Genomic DNA, 24,768 nt, shown 5'->3' with positions numbered 1-24,768 from the left:
ATCAGTCAAAAACGACAGCCACGGCACCGAACTTCCAAAAAGGGAATTATGAAGGGATGAGACTCATGGTAGTGAAGAAGATTAAGAAGAGGATAAGCACTGTAAAAACGCTAGAGCAAGCTTGGACCCTTTTTAAGGACACAGTCACAGAGGCGCAAAATCTATATATACCGCGTATCAACAAGAGGAAAAAGAACAAAGAACCGGCGTGGCTCACTGTAGAGGTGAAGGAAGTGATAAGAGACAAGAAAACTTTGTTTAAGGAATGGAAAAGGTAAAAAATGGATGAAAACTGGAACAAGCACAAACAATATCAACACAGGTGCCACAAGGCGGTAAAAGGGGCCACAAGATACTGTGCTTGGGCAGTTGGAACCCAAGCACAGTACCGAGTAAAGCTTTGGATTCTTGCCCAGAAATAGCTAAGAAAAAAAAAAAAAAAAAAATTGAAATTGAATCAGGTTGGACAGACTGGATGGACCATTCGGGTCTTTATCTGCCGTCATCTACTATGTTACTATGTTAAGAGACTACAAGTAAAAAATAGCCAAGGAGGTGAAGAACTTCAAGCCGTTCTTTCAATATATTAAGGGGAAACGACCCACGAAAGAAGTGGTGGGACCGCTGGATGACCATGGAATAAAGGGAACGCTACAGGAGGACAAAGTAATTGCCGACAAACTGAACAAATTTTTTGCGTCTGTATTTACCGAAGAAGATGTACACAGCATACCAGAACCCATCAGGCTATATGCTGGAAATGAAGATGAAAAGCTGACAGGATTGACGGTCAGTCTAGAGGAGGTGTGTAGGCAGATTGATAGGCTTAACAGCGATAAATCCCTGGGACCAGATGGCATCCATCCGAGGGTCATCAAGGAACTGAAAGGGACCATAGCTGAACTGCTTCAACTAATAGCCAATCTGTCGATCAAATCGGGAAAGATTCCAGAAGACTGGAAGGTGACGAATGTTACGCCGATCTTCAAGAAAGGTTCGAGGGGAGATCCGGGAAACTACAGACTGGTGAGTCTGACCTCGGTACCGGGAAAGATGGTAGAGTTGCTGATAAAGGACTGCGTCATTGACAGGGCCGAATTACCCAATAGGTCAACTAGGCACGTGCCTAGGGCCTGAAATAGTCAGGGGGGCCCACTGAAGGACGACATACCAGACGGCAACGGGCTCCCCCCTCTTTCCTCCCTGCACGGCATGGGGCCCCCACCCTACGACAATGCCGGCCCTCCCCCCAGCATCGACTGTCGGCAATGTGCAGGCAATGAAGCTCGAAGAAGATCCCGCAATGACTTCATCTGCCTGAAGAAGTAAGTGACATCGGAGGGGGGATGGACCAGCAGACGAAGTCATCGCTGGATCTTCTTCGAGCTTCATTGCCTGCACATTGCCGACGGTCGATGCTGGGGGGAGGGCTGGCGTTGTTGTTGTCGAGTGGGGACCCGTTGCTAGGGGTGGGCGTTGTTGTCGTTGTCGGGTGGGGGCCTGTTGCCATGCAGGGAGGGAAGAGGGGGGCCCATTGCCGTTTCTGTGTGGAAAGGGTGGTGGAGGGAGAGAAAGGGGGCATATGCTTTTGGAATTGGTGTGCAGGGAAAGAGGGAAAACAAGGGGAAAAGATACTGGATGGATTTAGGTTGGAGGGAAAGAAAGGGGGCAGATGTTGATGGAAATGGGGGGAAGAGAGAGAAGAGAATGAAATGCTAGACCATGGGGGTGTGGGTGTGGGAGAGGGAAGGGAAGAAGAGGAGAGGAGAGAGATGCCAGATCATTGGAGGAGGGAATCCAAGAAGATGGATGCCAGACCAATGGGGGTGAAGGGAAAGATGGAAGGGGGAGGCATACAGTTTCTGGAAGTGGCATAGGACAGGGTAGTTGGGAAGAGAAATGGAGAGATGATGGACCCTGAGGTGGTGGGGAAGGAGGGAGAGATGCTGGATGAAAGGGTAGTTGAAAAAAGGATAGATGGTGGATCTGGGGATGGTGGGGTCAATTGCCGAAGCTGCGGATATGGAGATGAAAAAAAGGAAAGATGCCAGACCTCCAAGGGAGGGAAGGGAAACGGAAGAGGAGGACAGAGATGAAAAATGGATGGTTAGCACGGAGAAAGAAGAAAACGACAAATGGGCAGGAGACCCTGGCAAGCGAGTTATCAGAAGACAACCAGAGCCTGGGACCAACAAAAGGTAGAAAAAATTTTCTGTTTTGTGATTACAATATTAATTTTGTTTACACCACAGAGCCGGTGTGGAGTTGGAGATGTTGTAACCTTATATGTCTGCTAAGACTAAGCCTTAGTCACTTAGGGGTCCTTTTATTAAGGTGCGCCGCCTGTCTTGATAGGCTTCTCAAGCCCCAAGATCACTTCCCCATGGTCCTCATCCACATTGGCACAAACGACACTGCTAAGAACACCCCGGAGAACATAACTAGAGACTTTGGAGCCCTGGGTGAGAGGCTGAAGCAGACAGGAGCGCAGATGGTCTTCTTCTCGATTCTTCCAGTTAGAGGCAAAGGAAGTGTCAGGGATGAGCGTATACTGAGGACTAACGAGTGGCTTCAAGGATGGTGCCGGGAAATGAACTTTGGATTCCTGAACCATGGAGAGGCATTGCAAGGACTTCAGGGACCAGACGGACTCCATCTGACCAGCAGGGGTAAGCATGTCTTTGGACACCGACTAGCCTGCCTGCTTCATAGGGCTTTAAACTAGGTAAGTCGGGGGAGGGTACCCACTCAGATACAAGTGCAGTAAGGAACGATCCTGACAAGGTGAGTCGAAACTCCGATTCTAAGTCCAAAGTAAGTGCCCCCATTGCAAACAATACTCTAGGAGTCACACTACCCCAGGTGGGAAACTCCCCACAGGGACTTAGCAATCACGGGGTATGGAGGGCTATGTATGTTAATGCACACAGTTTAGGCAATAAGATTCTAGAATTAGAGACCGAAATAATGAATGCCGACCTTGATGTGGTGGCAATATCCGAAACTTGGTTCACAGACTCTCATGGGTGGGATATGGCTATAACGGGATACAACTTATTTCGTCAGGACAGAGAGGGAAAGTCAGGGGGAGGGGTGGCACTATACATTAAAGAAGACATCAAAACTACCAGAATCATAGATGTCAAGTACACCCGGGAATCCCTCTGGGTGAACCTGGCCAGAGGCAGGGAAAAGTGCCTGTATCTTGGTGTAGTATATAGATCTCCAAGACAACTGGAAGACAAAGACTCTGAATTAATTGAAGACATAGAGAATATCACTCTACGGGGAGACGCTGTTCTGCTAGGGGACTTCAACATGCCTGACACAGATTGGAACTCATACTCAGCAACAACCAGCGGCAGCAAGAGACTGTTAACATCCATAAAGGGAGCACGACTCAAACAAATGGTATTGGAACCCACTAGGGCCAGGCGATCCTGGACCTGGTACTCATCAATGGGGATAGCGTCTCGAAGGTCTCGGTAGGAGATACGCGACCACAACATGGTGTGGTTCTACCTCAGGAAAGGTTTCCCTAGATCAAACATGAAAACAAAAGTACTCAACTTCCGAGGCACTGACTTCGAACGCATGGGAGATTTCGTCCACCAGACACTGCAGAACCAAGCTACGACCGATGATGTGGAAGCTATGTGGTCATCCCTGAAATCTACCATACATGAAGCGACAAGCCTCTACATTAAATCAGTACACAAATGGCGGAGAAACAACAAACCCCAATGGTACTCCGCAGAAATCTCACACCTTGTCAAGGAGAAGAAAAAAGCATTTATTTCCTATAAATGAACGGAGACTAGGGAAGCTAAACTAGAACATAGGGCAAGGTCTGCAGCGGTCAAAACGGCAGTCAGGGAGGCCAAACTTCGAGTGGAAGAGACTCTGGCAAAGAACATGAAGAAAGGGGACAAATCCTTCTTCAGGTATATTAGTAATAGGAAAAAGATGGGAACTGCGCAGAATCAGATTCCGATAAAGCAGAACTACTGAATGAATACTTCTGCTCGGTCTTCACCTGCGAGGCACCGGGGCACGGTCCGCAGTTGCAGGCAAGGCCCAGCGTGGAAGACCCATTTCAGAATTTCGAGTTCACACCTGGCAATGTCTACTACGAATTGGCAAGACTCAAGGTGAACAAAGCCATGGGACCGGACAATCTACACCCCAGGATGCTCAGTGAGCTGCGTGATGTCCTGGCAGAACCGCTATCAGGACTCTTCAATCTCTCCCTAAGTTCGGGGAGAGTCCCCATAGACTGGAAAACAGCTAACGTCGTTCCACTGCACAAAAAGGGTTGCAGGGCAGAGGCTGCAAACTACAGACCGGTGAGTCTCACATCAACAGTATGCAAACTCATGGAAACACTAATCAAACGTAAATTAGACGCAATCATGGATGAGGAGAATCTACGAGATCCCAGACAACACGGATTCACCAAGGGTAGGTCCTGCCAATCCAATCTCATCAGCTTCTTTGACTGGGTAACAAAACAGTTAGACTTGGGAGAATCCATGGATGTCGTATACCTAAACTTCAGCAAAGCTTTCGATAGTGTCCCGCATCGCAAGCTGTTGAGCAAGATGAAAACAATGGGGCTGGGAGAAACACTAACTACATGGGTCAATGACTGGCTGAGTGGCAGACTTCAGAGGGTGGTAGTTAACGGTACCCTCTCTAAAACATCGGAGGTGACCAGTGGAGTACCGCAGGGCTCAGTCTTGGGCCCGCTCCTTTTCAACATATTCATAGGTGACCTAACTCAGGGGCTTCAAGGTAAGGTAACGTTATTCGCTGATGACGCCAAACTAAGCAATATAGTGAGAGATGGCAATTCACCCAATAGTATGACACAGGACCTACATTTGTTGGAGTTTTGGTCCTCGACCTGGCAGCTGGGCTTCAACGCTAAGAAATGCAAGATCATGCATCTCGGCAGCAGAAATCCGTGCAGAATTTACATCTTGAATGGCGAGACCTTAGCTAGAACTTCAACAGAACGAGACTTGGGAGTGATCATCAGTGCAGACATGAAAACTGATGATCATGTGGAGAAGGCTTCATCTAAGGCAAGACAGTTGTTAGGTTGCATCCGCAGGAGTTTCGTCAGCCGGAAGCCTGAAGTCATAATGCCATTATACAGAACCATGGTGAAGCCTCATTTGGAATACTGTGTGCAATTCTGGAGGCCACACTACCGAAAAGATGTGCTGAGAGTAGAGTCGGTGCAACGGATGGCCACCAGGATGGTCTCGGGGCTCAAGGATCTATCGTACAAGGAAAGGCTGAAAAATTTGCGGCTGTACTCACTTGAGGAACGTAGGGAGAGAGGAGACATGATCGAGACGTTTAAGTATATTACCGGCTGTATCGAGATGGAAGAAGAGATTCTCTTTCTCAAAGGACCCTCAGCCACAAGACGGCATCCACTCAAACTCAGGGGCAGGAAATTTCATGGCGACACCAGGAAATATTTCTTCACCGATAGAGTGGTTGATCCTTGGAATGAGCTCCCGGTGCAGGTGATCTAGGCAAACAGCGTGCAAGAATTTAAGAGCAAATGGGATGCTCATGTGGGATCCCTTAGAGGGTTAAGCCAAGGGAACCTGTCACCAGGAGTGGGATCCCTAGGATAGTAGACTTGGGGGTGGGTCAGTAGAGTGGGCAGACCTGATGGGCTTTGGCCCTTATCTGCCGTCATCTTCTATGTTTCTATGTAAATTGGTTAGCGTACCTTAAAGGACCCCTAATTATCTTAATTAAAAATTTGACCCGCGACTTAGCCTTTTTTTCAGATTTCGGCCTCTTATGTGATTGAGTTTGACACCCTGATGTAGAGTGAGGCAGTTAGGCAATATAAATTTGGTTATTAATATAGACTTATATTTCAGATATTATTACTGCTTTACAATATATTTGAACGCTTTTATATACATATTGAAAGGATTCAGAGTTAATGTCCTGGGTAAGTAGGTGGGAAGGGAAGGAAGGGGGATTTGTTCAGAAATGTTTGGGAGTTGCATAGAAGAAAAACTGTGCACCGGTATGCTAATCTTCGTTTTGAATTTTAAAAAAAGAAATATAAGTGGAAATAAAAAAGTAAATAAGATAACAGATAAATGGGGCGGGGCATGGGAGTGCAGGCTCAGGGGGGGCCCAGTGTACTTGTGTGCCTAGGGGCCCTCGAAGAATTAATCCTGCCCTGGTCATTGATTACCTTGATGGACACGGGCTGATGAGGACCAGTCAGCACGGTTTTAGCAAAGGCAGATCATGTTTGACAAACTTGCTGCACTTCTTTGAGGGACTAAACCAGGGGTGTCAAAGTCCCTCCTCGAGGGCCGCAATCCAGTCGGGTTTTCAGGATTTCCCCAATGAATATGCATGAGATCTATTTGCATGCACTGCTTTCATTGTATGCAAATAGATCTCATGCATATTCATTGGGGAAATCCTGAAAACCCGACTGGATTGCGGCCCTCGAGGACCGACTTTGACACCTGTGGACTAAACAGACAGATAGACAAGGGCGACCCAGTCGACATTGTATATCTGGATTTTCAGAAGGCGTTCAACAAGGTTCCGCATGAACGACTACTTCGGAAAATTGCGAGCCATAGAATCGAGGGTGAAATACTCACATGGATTAAAAACTGGCTGAATCATAGGAAACAGAGAGTGGGGGTAAATGGACAATACTCGGACTGGAAGAGCGTCACCGGTGGGGTGCCGCAGGGCTCGGTGCTTGGACCCGTGCTCTTCAACATCTTTATAAATGATCTTGACATTGGCACAACGAGTGAGGTGATTAAATTTGCGGACGATACAAAGTTATTTAGAGTAGTGAAGACACAGGGGGATTGCGAAGATCTGCAACGTGACATAATCAGGCTTGAGGAATGGGCATCGACATGGCAGATGAGGTTCAACGTGGATAACTGTAAGGTGATACATGTCGGCAACAAAAATCTCATGCACGAATACAGGATGTCCAGGGTGGTACTTGGAGAGACCTCCCAGGAAAAAGACTTGGGAGTTGTGATCAACAAGTCGATGAAGCCGTCCATGCAATGTGCGGCGGAGGCAAAAAGGGTGAACAGAATGCTAGGAATGATAAAGAAGGGGATCCCGAACAGATCAGAGAAGGTCATCATGCCGCTGTACCGGGCCATGGTGCACCCTCACTTGGAGTACTGCATCCAGCACTGGTCTCCATACATGAAGAAGGACACGGTACTACTCGAAAGGGTCCAGAGAAGAGCGACTAAGATGGTTAAGGGGCTGGAGGAGTTGCCATTTAGTGAAAGATTAGAGAAACTGGGCCTCTTCTCCCTCAAACAGAGGAGATTGAAAGGGGACATGATCGAAACATTCAAGGTACTGAAGGGATTAGACTTAGTAGATAAAGACAGGTTGTTCACCTGTAGGGAGAACGAGAGAGCACTCTCTAAAGTTGAAAGGGGATAGATTCCGTACGAACGTAAGGAAGTTCTTCAACCAGAGAGTGGTTGAAAACTGGAACGCTCTTCCAGAGGCTGATATAGGGGAAAACACCCTCCAGGGATTCAAGACAAAGTTAGACAAGTTCCTGCTGAACCGGTAAGGCTAGACTCAGTTAGGTTACTGGTCTTTGACCAAGGGTAGCCGTGTGAGCGGACTGCTGGGCACGATGGACCACTGGTCTAACCCAACAGCAGCAATTCTTATGTTCTTAAGGATCTAACACGGAAAGCGTTTTACTTTATCTGGAAACGGAAACCCCCCAAGAGTTAAACAAACGGTTTTATAGCAACCCTGTAACTATGGCAAATTGTAACCTGTAAACTGGATATTATGGATATTGGCATTAGATCCCTGGTATGTGTCAAGTTAGGATTAGAGAATGACACGGGGACAAATTTGTCCCCTGTCCCTGCGAGTTTTGCTGCTGTCCCTGTCCCATTTCTGGCTCTGCCTTAACCGCACAAGCCTCTAACGTTTATAATTTTGATTTAAAGTGTTTGAGGCTTGTGCAGATGAGGCCAGAGCTTGCAGGAATGGGGCAGGAAAAGAACTTGCGGGGACGGGAAAATGAGTTCCCGCGGGAACGGGGAAAAATTTGTACTCGTGTCATTCTCTAGTTAGGATAACAACTTGTTATTGAGATCATTCTACAACCAACTACATCTGCTTTCTGGGCATGGCAGAATCGCCTCCATGGTTTAATGCTTTTGGAACAACGCCACGCCCACCGTTCTTAAACAGAAGAAAGTTTTTCTGTTTACTTGGGACTCTTTATGTTCAATCCTTGTCTCCTAGAGCTCAGAGTTTGGTGGTGAACTATTCCTAACCTGCTTTTTCCTTTTCTTTTCCTAGCTGTCCAGATATGCTCGGCCACCCCGGAACATCGAAGGGGGAATGGATGAGTATGATTGGGTGTATGGCTGTTGGTGTGACTGGATTCTGGGGGGGGTTGGGGGTTTTTTTGGGTCTGGATGGTTAGGACGTATAAGAGCACATCCTTCTTCTGTTCGCTCTGACTTGTACAGTGTTGGGGAGGCCATGGGTGAGGGAGGGGAGCCTTCTAGGGTCCTGGAGGGGAGATTCGTTCATGGGGGGATGAAAAGTGAAAATGTTGTACTCCTTGAAACGTTTTTGGTTGCTCTTGCTTGCTGAGTGATGGTCAACAATAAAAATGATTTACACCAAAAACTTGTATCAAACTAACTTGTCTGACGTTGCTGTGAGATATTGCTACGTGTCCCGTTCTTTGCACTATTGCTCAGCGCTGGAGTGCGCAGTTCATAGATTCAGTGAATGAAACAAGCTACTCACCATCTCTCTAAGGTGGAGCCCTTTTTCCGCCTCCCCCTGGGGTATTCCAGCAGACATATAAAGACTCCAGCTGCTCTGTGGGGTTACCTTAAGGAACATTTCTCCACAACGTTTAACTCCTCAGCTGCTCCCCCTCCCCCACCATCAGTAGGTATGGGGGGGGGGGCAGACCACCCCAGGTGCTGCCTTCGCGGGTGGCACAGGTGCCACATCTCCTCTCTACCCCCTTGCGTGCCTCTTTAAATGCTTGCTGGCAAGGGCAGCGTCTTCTACTTGCTGCTTGTGCCAGCCTTGGCTCCCTTCCGACATCACTTCCTGGTTGCGGGACCAGGACATGATGTCAGAAGGGAGCCAAGGCCAGCAAGCAGCAGGTGGAAGACGCTGCTTGTGCCAGCATACATGTCAAGAGGTGGGTGGGGGGAGGGAGCGCTCAAGCAGCAGAGAAGAGTAGGGGGGGGCAGATGCCACCACCCTGGGCACCAACTTGCCTTGCTGTGCCACTGCCCACCATCCTTGCTACAATTATATAATGCATCAGTGGTTCTCAGTCCAGTCCTTAGGACACGGCCAGCCAGTCGGGCTTTCAGGATATCCACAAGGATTATGCATGGGATGGATGTCTAGGCACTGCCTCTTTGGTATGCAAATCTCTCATGCATATTCACTGTGGATCTCCTGAAAGCCCGACTGGCTGGGTGTGTCCCAAGGACTGGGTCATTGGCACAGAAAAATCTCCTGAAGACATTAGATGAGAAAAGGGAACCCCAGGAGATGAGAAGCCAGCAGGTGCTCAGCATTCTGGATAGACCTCTGCTGCTCTCTCCACACTGGGGCAGAGGTTGGGGACATTTATTTTCCTTTCTTCAGTCTTAACTAGGTCTCTCTTTTTACTTTAATTTCCAGCACTTTCATCCTGAGATTTTGGGCCTCAGGTTCAATCAGAACGAGGGCTGGTGTCACCCCACTGGAGGCTTCATTTAGAACTTCCCTTGTTTTGTAACCTGGTCACTGCCACGGTGATCCTGAATCAGGACCCATGCACTCATGAACCCTGAACCTGGTGCCACCCCTGAGTGATGACCAGAGCTCGGGACTCTATCTCCAATGCCAGCTGAGCCTTGGAATGAAGACCAGAGGGGGATTGAACTAGGAGTCTTCTACCAGGGGTGGGGCACAGAACTCACCATCAGAACCACCACAAGGGCCCTGGTTCTCTGTTTTACCAATAAAAGTTGTGAAAGGTACAAAGAGATGACAGAGAACTTAATCACCATTAATGTGATTCAATTACTGTGGATGCAAAGGGCTTATACTAAATACCTACTGAACCAAAATCACTGTACACCAGTTGAGGATCAAGAAATAAGCACAGGAACCAAGGAGCAGACATGCCCAGGGCTGGAGACAGAGGTCCACAGGTACAAGCAAAACCATAGAGGGTCAAACCAGGGGTCTGTCTAGCCCAGTTTCCCGTTTCCAACAATGGCCAGTCAAGATCACAAATTCCTGCCAATTACCGACCTACGTGTAATCGAAGATGCTTGAAAAACAGTATATTCACATTACTCCAGCGCTCTATGCAGCTCACTGATTACCAGTCAAAAAGCCCTTGTCATGACACACAAGAGATTCTACCAAAAAACCCCAGCCTACATAGCATCCAAGCTATGCCTAGACACCTCTAACCGCCCCCTCCGCTCCAAAGCAGAACAAAGACTCAGCATTCCCGCAGGAAGATCCTTCCGAATGAGTATGGCGTACAAAAGATCCTACGGCCATTTCCTACCTCAGCTATGGAACCGACTACCCAAACAGATCAGGTCGCTAGACTCACTAATGATCTTCCGCAGAGCAGTAAAGACCTTCCTCTTCCACCAATCAGGCCATTAATAACTGCCTCCTCAATAGACTTCTCCTAGAACTCTTCACTAGGACCAGTCTGGTCTCTAGAATAAGCTTCGCTATTGTCCACTGTAACCTATTTGTTGTCATGACTAGTCTGTTTTCAAACGATTGTGAATGTCTACCTGTAACCCATTCTGAGCTTCTGGGAGAACAGGATAGAAATCAAAATTAATTAATTAATAAATTGTCTCGCTTTCACCGATAAGACTAAAATTTTTCATCCCTATCAAGCGGGATTTTGTAAACGCCATAGTCCAGAGACAGTCATTACCTCCCTTCTCAGCGCTCTCCGTGCCGCCTTAGATAGGGGGAACATTGCGCTGATTTCGGCAGAATTTGACCGTGTTTCATGCCTAAAAGATATTGGTCTCTCCACAATTGTACTTCAGTGGCTCACTTCTTTTCTACATAATAAGTCATATGTTGTGCAAACTAGCTCAGCTACTTCTCGTGATCACCCTCTTACATGTGGGGTCCCATAAGGATCCAATTTGCCACTGTTGCTCTTTCATATCTATCTTTGTCCCCTGGCTACTCTTATGCAGTCTCTGGGTATAAAAAGTGTTTGGGGGGTTTTTATGCTAAGAACATAAGAATTGCCGCTGCTGGGTCAAACCAGTGGTCCATCGTGCCCAGCAGTCCGCTCACGTGGCAGCCCTCTGGTCAAAGACCAGTGCCCTAACGGAGACTAGCCCTACCTGCGTACGTTCTGGTTCAGCAGGAACTCGTCTAACTTTGTCTTGAAACCCTGGAGGGTGTTTTCCCCTATAACAGCCTCCGGAAGAGCGTTCCAGTTTTCCACCACTCTCTGGGTGAAGAAGAACTTCCTTACGTTTGTACAGAATCTATCCCCTTTTAACTTTAGAGAGTGCCCTCTCGTTCTCCCTACCTTGGAGAGGGTGAACAACCTGTCCTTATCTACTAAGTCTATTCCGTCTATTATCTTGATTGTTTCGATTATGTCCTTTCTCAGTCTCTTCTTTTCAAGGGAGAAGAGGCCCAGTTTCTCCAATCTCTCACTGTACGGCAGCTCCTCCAGCCCCTTAACCATTTTAGTCGCTTTTCTCTGGACCCTTTCGAGTAATATTATTCTTATTTTTCCTATATCAATTTTAATCCTGATCTCTCTACACTGCAGAACTACCCGTCGAGAGTAGTAGATTGGTTGACATTCCACAAACTAGTCTTGAACTCCGGGCAAGTCATTGCCCTGTGTAAACCACACCAAAAAGACAGTATGCCAAGTTCCATCCCATGACTTTTTCAACTTCCTTCTCATGGGGTTCTTTGTCAAAAGCTTTCTGAAAATCCAAATTCACTACAATCCTCATCTCACTTTTATCTGCATCTTTATTCACCTGTTCAAAAAATATAGCAGACACTGGTGAGGCAAGACTTCCCTTGGCTAAATCCATGTTGGCTTTCTCTTCTTAATTTATGCCTTTGTATATGCTCTGTAATTTTGTTCTTTGTAAAATAGCCTCTTCTATTTTGTCCAACACCAATGGCAAGCTTATTGGTCTATAATTTCTCAGGAACCCTTTTTAAAAATTGGACTTACCTTGGCTACCTTCCAGTCTTCAGGGGCCATGCTTCATTTTCAAACTAAAAAAAAAGAAATTGCAGAGCTATTCGTACTTTGTAGCCTATCAGTACTCTGGGGTGTAAACCATCCTGTCCAGGCGATTTGTTATTCTTTAGTTTGTCAATTTGCCCTATTTCATCTTCCAGGTTAACAGAGATTTGTTTTAGTCCCTGTGACTCATCACTATTAAATACCTTTTCCGGCATCTCAGATGTAAAGGCTGCATCCAGGTGTTTATTTTAAATTGAAGCAGGTTTGGTGATAAAGTTATCTGGCGGTCTTTTTTCTCTCCTTGGATATTTTTTCTGTCATTTTTTTCATCATGCATGGGTTTACTAACTAAATTGACTCAACCTGTATATACATGTGATTTTCTAGTAATTGAAATCACCCTTCATTGTTGTGTTACTCATTTTGTTCCCATCCGTAATATTTGCATGTTTGTTCATCCTGACAACACTATCCTTTTCCCCCTTTACACATGGAATTTCTGTCCATATGGATTCCAAAGTGTATTCTGTGTCAGGTCTAGAATGATTCGTCATGGCTATTTCAGCGTAGGCATTTTAGCACTGACTCATCCTATGCCCCAGCACAGAATGGGACGATTCATGCCTCATTTGGGAGGGCTATGCTCATTGCAAGTTTGTAGGGCCCAAGGGATGAAGCCCCCAGCAAGGATCGGAGCTCAGGTCTCTTACCAGCCACTAGCACGGATCACAGACCGGCAGCCCCGCTGTCCCCCAGCCAGACCCTGCAGAAGATGCCGCCCTCTGCGTCCTACCATTGAGGAGGAGGAGGATATGGATTCCTTCTGCTTCCTGTGTTTCCAGAAAGAAGAGCTGCGGCCACTTCAGGGCAACAGGTTGGTGACAGGGTAATTCGGCTGCAATGAAACGTCCCGTGATGAGCTGCCCACAATGAACTGTCCCATTCCATTTTGTGTCTTGCAGAATTTTTAGACTATTTCTTAACATATAATGCTGCTCCTCCACTAATTCAATCCACCCTATCACTGCAATATAATTTGTACCCTAGTACGACAGTGTCCCATTGGTTATCTTCCTTCCGCCAGGTCTCCGAGATGCCTATTCGATCTATCTTTTCATTTAGTGCAATACAGTCTACCTCTCCCATCCGAAGTGAAAGGGGTGGCCTAGTGCTTCGAGCTGCTGCCTCAGCGCCCTGAGATTGCGAGTTCAAATCCCAGCCTATTCCTTGTGACTCTGGCCAAGTTACTTAAGGCCCAGATCCATAGGGAGAGCACGTGGTGGGTGCTTGGAATGCACTCCCGGAGGAGGTTGTGGAGGAGACTACTGTTCTGGGATTCAAACACAAGTTGGATGCACACCTTCTTGCATATCATATTGAGGGATACGGTAAATCCGGGTCTCCAAAAAGGAGTACCTAAATGGGCCGCCGCGAGTGCGGATCACCGGACTAGATGGACCTCGGTCTGATCCGGTGAGGGCATTTCTTATGTTCTTATTGTAAACCACAACCACGTTGGATGAATCTATTCATCGAAAAAGGCAGCTAAAAAAACATCTGAAATCATTTTTAGGCTTCTGACATTTGTATACGGACACTTCAAACAATGTTTGTTATTCCTATTTACAACCTGCAATTATTCTCAAGACAGTCTGCTCTTTATTGCAAGATACCTAGTTTACTATGGGCCCTGTTGCAACCCTGGTGTTGGGACACCCTAAATTCCTTGTTTTAGTGATATCATTTAAAGATACCTTTGGCCTTCCCTCAAGTTCCTAAGACCTAGTTCTACCCTGCTTAAGGCGAAACCCATCCCTTCCCTGGGATGTTGCCCAGTTCTTAAACTTAAACCCCTCTTCTCTGCAGCAGCATCTCATCCGTGCATTGAGACTCTGGAGTTCGGTCTCTTGCGTTCTGTGCCTGGAAAAGCAGCATTTCTGAGAAAGCTGCTCTGGAGATTCTGGATTTCAACTTTCTACCTAAATTTGGCTTCCAGAACCTCCCTCCCACAATTTTCAATATCATTGATATTCACATGTACCAAGATGGCTGGCTCTCCCTCAGAACTCTCTAGGTGACCCGTGAGTCTTTCAACTTCACACCAGGCAGGCAAAGGACCAAGTGATCCTTAGGTCCAGTAGCCACCCATGTATCTCCATGCCTAACGATACAATTGCCAACCAAAACGGCTGTCCTAACCCTTCCCTCCTGGACACATGTCTTGGGAGACTCATCACTCGGAGGGCAGGTCGTGATTAGAGGACCACTTCCTATCCCTAAGCTAGGGTTAGGTAGAAGGCATGTGGCCATCCAGAAGTGGAAACTTGGAAGAGCTCTGCGTATTCCTTACACAACCTGAGGAGCTAAACAGGTCCGGTGGGAAAGAAGGAATGAATGGGATTGGAGATGGAAGAGTTATTCATTAGAACATAAGAATTGCCGCTGCTGGATCAGACCAGTGGTCCATCATGCCCAGCAGTCAAAGACCAGCGCCCTAACTGAGACTAGCCCTAACAGCGCACGTTCTTGTTTCCCCCTATGACAGACTCTGGAAGAGCGTTCCAGTTTTCTACCACTCTCTGAGTGAAGAAGAACTTCCTTATTTTTGTACAGAATCTATCCCCTTTCAACTTTAGAGAGTTCCCTCTTGTTCTCTCTACCTTGGAGAGGGTGAACAACCTGTCCTTATCTACTAAGTCTATCCCCTTTAGTATCTTGAATGTTTCTATCATATCCCCTCTCAATCTCCTCTGTTCAAGGGAAAAGAGGCCCAGTTTCATCCAGGATGAGAAGAGACAGCAAGGGAAACTGAATCCAGAAGGGGTCTTCAGATGGTGCAGCATTATGTAACCATGGGCACTGGAATGTGGCTGCCACAGTAACAAATTAGAACTGGATGAAGGAAGAGATGGCCAGCGTTAAGCAACACAGGGAGAAAAAGAGAGAGAGAGGCCACTGTGCTTTGGATTCTTGGCCAGAATTAGCTAAGAAGAAAAAATTTAAATTGAATCAGGTTGGGCAGACTGGATGGACCATTCGGGTCTTTATCTGCCGTCATCTACTATGTTACTATGGGAGTTCCAATACATCAGAAGGAACGAGGGAGAGCAGGTCACACGGGGGAAATTCTGAAAATGACAAAATTACGAGAACATCGTTAAAAATAAACAACCAAGAATATCCAACATCCAAAACCATAAAAATACTGAGTATCACCCTAGATACACGCCTGACCACACAAACGTACTGGTGAAAAAATGTTTTCACACGCTATGGAAGTTAAGGACCATTAAAAAATACTTCGACCCAACATCCTTCAGGTTGACTACTGCAATATTATCTGCCTGGGTATCCCACAAAAAACAGTAAAAAAAATTGAGATTAGTACAAAACACCGCTGTTCGCTTAATCTTCGGACTGAGAAAAAAAGACCACATTAGCCCCTGCACTGGCTGCCAATGGAAGCACGAATACTGTTCAAATTTGCATGTATCTGCTTCAAACCAGTCTGGGGCCTAGCACCTTCCTACCTGCAAACTCACTGTTCCCTACACAACCCCACACGAACGACCAGAAACAAAAACATCTTTGCATACCCAAAGATCACAGGCTGCAGATACAAATCCTTCCCGGATAGAACATTCTTGTTCCAAGCGAATAGACAGCAAGTCTGGCTGAGAAAAAGCATAAATGAACCCAAACTGACCTACAACGCATTCTGAAAATCAATTAAAACCGCCCTATTCGGCAAATTCATTGACTAAAACAGATCACCCTCTCTCTCTATGATATTCCCCGCTGTAAACGCTAATTCAATCTCTCAGGAAGCTCCAATTTTCACGTATTCTTTACCCATGGAACTCCAATTAGTATATAACTTTTCTATTTTAGGCTTCTTGTTATTCGCTGACTGTCCAGCCTTCTTTCAATGTGAACCGCCTAGAAGTCGCTTGACTATGGTGGTATAGAAAATAAAGTTATTATTATTATAAAAATAGGCCTAACTAAGGCACCTGTGATGTAGGCCAGGGTTTTAAAGGCCTACTTTAGAGCAGGGTTAGGGAACTCCAGTCCTCAAGAGCCATATTCCAGTCGGGTTTTCAGGATTTCCCCAATGCAATGAAAACAGTGCATGTAAATAGATCTCATGCATATTCATTGGGGAAATCCTGAAAACCCGACTGGAATATGGCTCTCGAGGACCGGAGTTCCCTACCCCTGCTTTAGAGGATCATGCTTAGAAGCATCCAAGTCCTTCTCCACCCCTAAACACACTTGGTACTTTAGACTTAGCAGCTTCTAGGCGGCATGCGATAGGTGCCTAGCTCCCAATTCATTTATACTTTTTCAATTATGACCTTGTTAAATCTCATAGCTTAAGCCCAATTTTCTAATTTACTCTCCCTTTTACTAAACCATGATGGCAAATATTAACACAGGGAGCCGCGCTGAAGGATCTGCGCTGCTCCCAACCCTCATAGGAACTCTATGAGCTTTGGGAGCTGCATGGAGCATTCGGCGCAGTTCCCTGAGCTAATAACCGCTATCGGGGTTTAGTAAAAGGGGTGGGGGGGTGCCTTTTATAGAATATTTGCCTGCGTGATGAACTCCGAGAGCCACAGAGAGAGGAGCCTGTTTTAAAGGAAAGCATGTGTCAGGCATCAGTTTGTACCCCAGATTACGTTTCTCAGAGGTGTCGGACGGACTGCGCAAAAGGATACACTGCGTAGGCAGCAAATTCCCAGTTTTTGAACTGTCCAGCGACGGCCACTATCCCACCAGCTAGCAGAACTGAAAGAGATGGAGGGAAAAAAGGACACGGTTGCTTTCTTCACTTTTTCAAATTGCATTGCTGTACAGTCTGATACAAAGTCTGCTTAAATAATCCTATGCAAACCGCTCTTAAACTTACGGGTAGCAGATGAAGTCAATAATCAAAGCAAACATTAGCCACAGAAACCTGACATATGAAACCCAAAGACAGGGGAACGGAGACTATGCAGGTGAACAACTTGGCCTAAATCAGAGACCCCGCCCCCTATTATCTGTGTCACATTTTCACTCCACCAGCAGAAAGCAAGCTCATCTCCAGTTTGTGTAAGCTCTTGGAAGCAGGGACAGTTACTCTCCCATCATTTTGCGCAGTGCTGTGTGCTCTGTTTCTGTCAAATAAAGGGCACCACTAGAAGCGGCAGGAAATCAACTCGAGAAAACAAAGTGGGAAGGTCGAGATGTTTCAGTCGGGGGACTAACGCTGCGTGCGTTTCGGTACTCAGATACCTTCCTCGGGAGTCTTGAAATGTTGTTGTTTAAAACCCAAACGGTTGTGTTTTAAAGGTACGTTTTGAAAAAATCTTATAAAGAAGATTTAGACCGGCTTTCTTTTGATTTCCTATCAAGGATCAAACTCAGTGAAACCCTCTGCAACAATGAGCCAAGATTTAGATTTAGACTAGTTCTCAATAAAACAGTGCAATGAAATTTTCTGGTTTACTGTTGCAGAGGAACATAAGAACTGGGTCAGACTGATGATCCATCAAGCCCAGTTCTCACGGTGGCCAATCCAGGTCACTAGTACCTGGCCAAAACCCAAGGAGTAGCAACATTTCATATAGAATCTCAAAGACTAGCAAGATTCCGGAAACCCAGAGAGTAACAAGATTCTAGAATCCCAAAGAGTAGCAACATTCCATGTTACCAATCAAGGGCAAGCAGTGGCTTCCCCCATGTCTTTCTCAATAACAGACTATGGACTTTTCCTCCAGGAACATGTCCAAACCTTTCTTAAAACCAGCTACGCTATCCGCTCTTACCACATTTTCTGGCAACACATTCCAGAGCTTAACTTATTGCCTAGAAATTTGATAGGCGATTAAATCAAATTTTAATAAAACGACTTCACTGAGTTTTTTCAAAACATAACCTTTTGGTTTTTAAACAACAAATTTCAAGACTCCTGAGGAAGGCACCCCGAGTACCGAAATGCACACAGAGTTGAGTCGACCTGCCCACTTTGTTTTGTTGATTCTATAAAATAAAGGCCATCACGGAAGCTACAGTAAGGCCCCTCTTGTACAATGGAGGAGTCTGCTGGGAAGTTGCAAGCCCTGACCACAAAATTGCTCCAGATAGATCTTGTGACAAGAGGTTTGCAATGTTCAGCTGGTGACAGCAACAGACAGAAAGCAGAAGTTTTCCACAGCTCACAGACATACTGAGTCGTCACTGAAGTCCAGGAGGGAGATTCTGGGCTACTCCTGGCTTTCTGATACCCTCCCCCACCCCCACCCCTATAGAGCTGATTGTTGATTTGAATTGGAACAAGCTAGTGGAGCTGGTTTGGAGTATAGGAGGAGGGTTACAGGGTCTAGATCAGGGGTGTCAAAGTCCCTCCTCGAGGGCCGCAATCCAGTCGGGTTTTCAGGATTTCCCCAATGAATATGCATGAGATCTATTAGCCTACAATGAAAAGCAGTGCATGCAAATAGATCTCATGCATATTCGTTGGGGAAATCCTGAAAACCCGACTGGATGCGGCCCTCCAGGAGGGACTTTGACACCCCTGCTCTAGAGCCATCCTTTAGCTACTCCTCTCAGAAAAGGGGGTCAGTGGTGCTCCTGCTTCTGCCACCCTTATCTCTTCTCCACATCCGCTTGTCAAAGGAGACTAGAGCTTCATGCCTAATGCTGTGGTCCGAGTTATACAGTACCCCATAGATCCCAAGCGATCAGTACGGCACTGCCCAGTCAAACTCCCAGATCTATAGCCAGAGGCTGAGGCAGCAACAGGTGGATACAAAATTTGCCAAAGTATAGGGGATTTGTCACCCACTAGGAAGAGGTTAGGGCTCGGCACCTCCCCCTTTCCCAGAAGAATGTACACTACAAATCCCATGAGCTCCACAGGCACGTTGCCTGATCATCGCTCTGTCCTCAGGATTAGACTTTCACAACGTAAAGAGCCTCCCAGCTGGCCACGAAACCAGAGAGACAGAAATCAGTACTCAAAAAGTCCTGAATGCCCCCAAGGCTATCAACCAGCTCCAGCAAGGGTCCTAGCCTGGTCCTTCCCTGCAGACCCTCCAGAAACAGAGGGGGTGAGGGAAGTGTCAGCACAGCTGTGGGGGGTAGGGAGACAGAACAGCAGCAACACACCTGCCCACACCTCAGTTTCACCAGGATCCTTCTCAAATCCCAACATCTCCCACTGCAACCACAGCTGCCACCCCCTCCTGATCACATCCAGTTTCATATTCTCCATTAATCTGGGTTCACCTGTTCCATCCCACACTGAGTCTAACTCCCTCTCCCTCCCTCCCTATTTATCACACCGCCCTTCCCCTCCCTCAAATCCAGATTGCATACACTCCTCAGAAACACAGCCAGCATTGTGATGGGGAAGTATGGTATAATGGTTAAAGGCTGAGGTTGTGGGTCCAAACCCCACACGACTCCTTGCGACCCTGAGCAAGTCACTTAATCCTCCACTTTCCCAAGTACAATAGATAGACCGTGAGCCACCCAGGACAGACAGGGAAAATGTTTGAGTACCTGACTGATAATCAGTTTTGAGTTCCTCTGAATAAATTCATCCCATTGCTGGCCAACTACTGATCACAAGAGCAGTGAGTGCCATAAGGACCTTCACATCGCCAGAGAATGGAGCTGGCAACTTCAACAGTGCCTGGAGTGTGGGTGATGGAAGCACTGGGAAATGCCTCTACTCTGCAGTAGAGGGGGCTAGTGAGCGAAAGGGGTAGCACGGTGCAGGAAAGAAACATATACGACCTCTTAGAAACCCAAGATACAGGAAACAATATGGGACTGATGAGTGAGTTATTACTAAGGCCCATGCCATCCTGGGGATTTCAGGGCACAATCCATAACTCTGCCAGCACAGTCTGGGCATCAGATGGCTCTATACCCCCCCCCCCCCGCCCCCACCCTAAGGACAGCCCTGGGGACTCCTGCCCGGGCTGGATGGCTGTCTCGGTGCCAAACATTTTTTGGAGGGGTTGTTGTCCCAAAGAGAAAGAGAGCCAGCGCCAGTTATCACCAGTTCCCCTTTTCACTTCCCTGTTCTGGACGTTCTAAACGCCTAAGTGGGCGCGCAGAGCCCGCTGAGCGCCCATCTGCGCCGCTGCTACTCACTCACTCCCGACGCCAGAGCCTGCTCGTTGGCCCACATCGCCCACTCGATGCGCCCCATGCTGCCCGCTGGCTGCCAGTCAATGCAGCAGCTCGGTCCCGAGCGCAGGAGGCAGGTCCCGGGGCTCAGCCCCTCGGCGGCGTCACGTCCTGCCCCGGCCCTCTCTCCTCCCCCGCTCTTTCCCTTCCTGCTCTCAGGGCAGAAGCAGAAGAGCCGGTTCTCCCGGATAGGCGCACAGGGGCGCCTAAGTACCCGCACTATAGACCGTTTTGGTTTTATTTGCTCTTGATACAGTATACAAAGCGGTTTACAATTTTACAACTGGGGGAAAACAGACAACATGAACGTTACAGACAAAAAACATGCTACATTAGGGAAGTGATTTCTTGAAATTAAAAAGCAAAGGGGATGGGAAGGGCTCCTTTTTAAGGTTATATTGAAAGTTGTCAAGGCCTGAGCTGCTCTGGATCTCTCCTTTCATTCATAATTAAAATCAATAAGAGCAACCGTCCAGAAATTCATGGATCAGACCAAAGGTCCATCTAGTCCAGTATCCTGCTTCCAACATTGCCAATCCAGGTCAAAAGTACCTAGCAGAAGCCCATGCAATCAGAAAGCAGTGGCTTCTCTCCTGTCTGTCTCAATAGCAGACTGTGGACTTTTCCTCCAGGAACTTGTCCAAACCTTTAAAAAAAATAAAAAAATCCAGCTCTAAACTAACCCCTATTACTACACACTCTGGCAACCAGTTATAGATCTTAACTATTCTTTGAGTGAAAAAATATTTCCTCCTATTTGCTTAAAAATAATTCCATGACTGGACTTTGTACTTTTTGAAAGGCAGATAATACCAACATTGAAAGAGGGGTTAAGTAATATTTAATTTTTCCTGTTACAAGCTTATGCAATGGGCTTTTTTGTGTGTATTTATTTCCATTGATTTAAAAAAATACAAATTTTCATAACAAAATGCTTGTTCGTATTGTTCCTCCCCCATCCTCTCTTTCCATCTACCCTCATCCTTCCCAAGAACACTCCAGTAAACAATGAGGTCTTCGAACAGTTCCAAAACCCCTGAGGCAATAACCCAGGCAATAGAAAACATGGTCATTTGACCCTGGCTCCAGCTGCATCCAGCAACCCGAGACCCTGGGATGGGCAACTGATGAGTTTCTGGGCAGGGCACAAACCGATCTAGGACATCTCAGATACCATGGCAGACTTTCACAAGGTGTATAGGTAGGGTAGCCATGTGAATCCACTTTCAAAGGTGGTTAAATAGAATAAAACACAGAAAAAAAGATGATACCTTTTATATTGGATTAACAATACATTTTGTGATGAGCTTTGAAAGGTAAGCTCTGGAACGCAAAGCCAGAGATTGTGGTAAAAGCGGATAACTTAGCTGGTTTTAAGAAAGCTTTGGACAAGTTCCTGGAGGAAAAGTCCATAGTCTGTTATTGAGAAAGAAATGGGGGAAGCCACTGCTTGTCCTGGATCAGAAGCATGGAATGTTGCTATTCTTTGAGATTCTGTATGGAATGTTGCTACTCTTTGGGATTCTAGAATCTTGTTACTCTCTGGGATTCCGGAATCTTGCTATTCTTTGAGATTCTGTATGGAATGTTGCTACTCTTTGGGATTCTAGAAACTTGTTACTCTCTGGGATTCCGGAATCTTGCTATTCTTTGAGTTTCTGTATGGAATGTTGCTACTCTTTGGGATTCTAGAATCTTGTTATTCTCTGGGATTCCGGAATCTTGCTGCTCTTTGAAGTTCTGTATGGAATGTTGCTACTCTTTGGCTTTTGGCCAGGTACTAGTGACCTGGATTGGTCACTGTGAGAATGGGCTACTGGACTAGATGGACCATTGGTCTGACCCAGTAAGGCTATTCTTATGTTTTTAACCCTTCAGGCTAGAAATGAGCAAACAATGACCTATACCAGAGAAACATAAAAGCATTCCAATGACTTTTAAGATTGGGTGGGAAGGGGGGGGGGGTGAGAAACAGGGAGAGATGGGGGTGTTCGGAGGGTGACAAAGCACTATAATTTTATTTTATGATTTATAATGTGATAGGAAACCCAATCTTTGTTCACTCCTCTCTGGTGAGTGCCAAAATACTTCCTAATTTTAACTTCAATGGTTGTACTGCAAGTTCCTGAATGGTTCTGAAATTTCTCTTCAGAGTCATTAGTGCAGGGCTCTGGTCTGTCCTACAGAGGTGGCACCCTGGTTAACACTATGGTGTCTGTGTAGATTCAATCGGGTCTCGCCAACATAGCAGCCATCCTCACATTTTTGCACTGAATAATATACAACTCCATTTGAAGATGAGCAGTGGTGGAGCCAGGGAGGATGGCACCCGAAATGGTGACACCTGGTGTGACAACACCTTCCACCTGCTCCTCACACTGGTCACATCTTGCTCCCGTGACCAGAAAGTGATGCTAGAAGGGAGCCAAGGCTGGCGCAAGCCAGAAAACATTTTTAGGAGGTATGCAGGGAGTGAAGACTGGAGAGGAGGGGTTCAGGTGCCCGAGGCAGTCCCTTCCCCTCCCCCTTACTATGCCATTTCTATTCTAATCTACAATTTGTACCCGTGAATTTGGTTATTTGCGATTTTTATGCCCCTAGTTTTAAAACGCTGAATCACTGCGTCCCGGACCTCCACAGACTTTAGCTGGTGGTCCAGTGGGGACGCGAGGCAGGAGCGATCTTCCTACGCTCCTGCCCCTTGTAGAGCCATCATCAAAAATGGCTGCTGTGAGTTCCTGTGGAGGGAGCTGCAGCTGTCAGTCAGTTTCTTGTGCAAAGATGTTATGCCACCATTACTGATAGAGACTGTGGTGTCTAAACAATTTTTCTGTGGAGTAATCAATTTTGAATTTGATTGGCAGATGAAATCATAAAATGCCCTCAATATACTGCTGGTATATTAGAGGTTGAGTTGGTTTGGCCTGTGAAAACAGAATACTGGGCTCTATGGACCATTGATCTGACCTAGTAGGGCTGTTCTTATGTTCTTAAGATCGTCTCCTCCCAGTGGCATAGTGAGGGGGGAGGGGCAGACCACCCCAGGCGTCGTCTCAGTGGGGATGCTGGCACCTCTCCCTCCCTCTTCCCCACCCCACCCCCTCTATCTCTTTAAAATCTGTGTGCCAGTGTGAGCAACTACTGTAGCCCGTTGCTCGCGCAAGCCTGACTCCCTCTGAAATCACTTCCAGGTCGCAGGGCCGGTCAGTGACATCAGAGGGAAAGCCAACACAGGCGGAGATACGGGATGGGAAGGGGACAGGACGGGGAGGGTGCTTCCCACCCTTGCTACGCCACTGTCTCTTCCAGTTCTGCATCACAATAAAATGGACAATGCTGCAGTTCATTCCCGATTCCAGCTCCCTTTTTTAATGCAGTTTTCCTCTTGGAATTTGTCTCTGTTTGTGTCTTTTTTTTCTTTACAGCTCTGAGGCCCTCTGAGGAATGGAGAGAGGAAGAGGGGGAAGCAGCAGTGGCCTCTCACTTTTTTCTTAGCTCTGCAAAGGTCTAGAGCAGGGGTGGGCAACTCCGGTCCTCAAGGGACAGAATCCAGTCGGGGTTTCAGGATTTCCCCAATGAATATGCATTGAAAGCAGTGCATGCAATAGATCTTATGCATATTCATTGAGGAAATCCTGAAAACTCGACTGGATTGCGGCCCTCACGGACCAGAGTTGCCCATGTCTGGTCTAGAGGGAGGCATTGATGTAGTAAGGGGCAGTGGCACCCCCCTCTGCCCTCCTCTTCACACCCCGCCCCTTCCTATGCCACACCCATGCTCTCCCTTCCCCAGTGTGAGTGGCTTTTCTCCAGCATGCTCCTCGCGCCAGCTTTGGATTTCCCTCTGACATCACTTCCTGGCCCCATGACCCAGAAGGGAACCAGGCTGGCATGAGCAACAGACAGAAGTTGCTCATGCCAGCAAAGATTTACAGAGCTACGGGATGAGGGGGAGGATGGCACAAGCATAGCGGGGTGTGATGTGGCAGTGCCAGCTCCCCACCGACATGGCACCCAGGGCAGTCCACCCTACTTACTAAGGCACTTTCCTACGGTTATGATATGGCTCCAGAAAAAGGAGGATGGATTGAGACATTCGGGTTTTACTTCCATTGAAAGTAACGGATGTCTGAACAAATCCTCCTTTTTCCAAAGCCATATGGAAACCCTACTCTTTCCTCCTACACTCAAGCCCAGAACCTATTAAAAAAAGAAAGAGTTGGTTGGGGGAAAGTGAACTAGATGTAATGACGGCACCTCTTATGCAC

General features: G+C 46.9%; 1 protein-coding gene across 1 annotated transcript in view; it reads right to left on the bottom strand.

Annotated features, from left to right (window-relative positions):
* LOC117358819 (cytochrome b-245 light chain) overlaps nucleotides 1-20,657 on the bottom strand; it is a 46,649-nt gene extending 25,992 nt beyond the window's left edge. Inside the window, exons 1-3 of the mRNA XM_033940545.1 lie at nucleotides 20,465-20,657; nucleotides 17,035-17,104; nucleotides 8,833-8,907 (exon numbers count right to left, since the gene is read on the bottom strand). Of these exons, the coding sequence (XP_033796436.1) occupies nucleotides 8,833-8,907; nucleotides 17,035-17,104; nucleotides 20,465-20,522 (203 nt within the window). The 5' untranslated portion in view covers nucleotides 20,523-20,657. The remainder of the gene's footprint in view (nucleotides 1-8,832; nucleotides 8,908-17,034; nucleotides 17,105-20,464) is intronic.
* Nucleotides 20,658-24,768: the final 4,111 nt, after the last annotated feature.

Source organism: Geotrypetes seraphini, chromosome 4, assembly GCF_902459505.1.
Source record: "Geotrypetes seraphini chromosome 4, aGeoSer1.1, whole genome shotgun sequence".
NCBI classification, from domain to species: domain Eukaryota; kingdom Metazoa; phylum Chordata; class Amphibia; order Gymnophiona; family Dermophiidae; genus Geotrypetes; species Geotrypetes seraphini.
The sequence above is the reverse complement of the archived record's forward strand: the minus strand, read 5'-3'. Positions and strand labels throughout refer to the sequence as shown.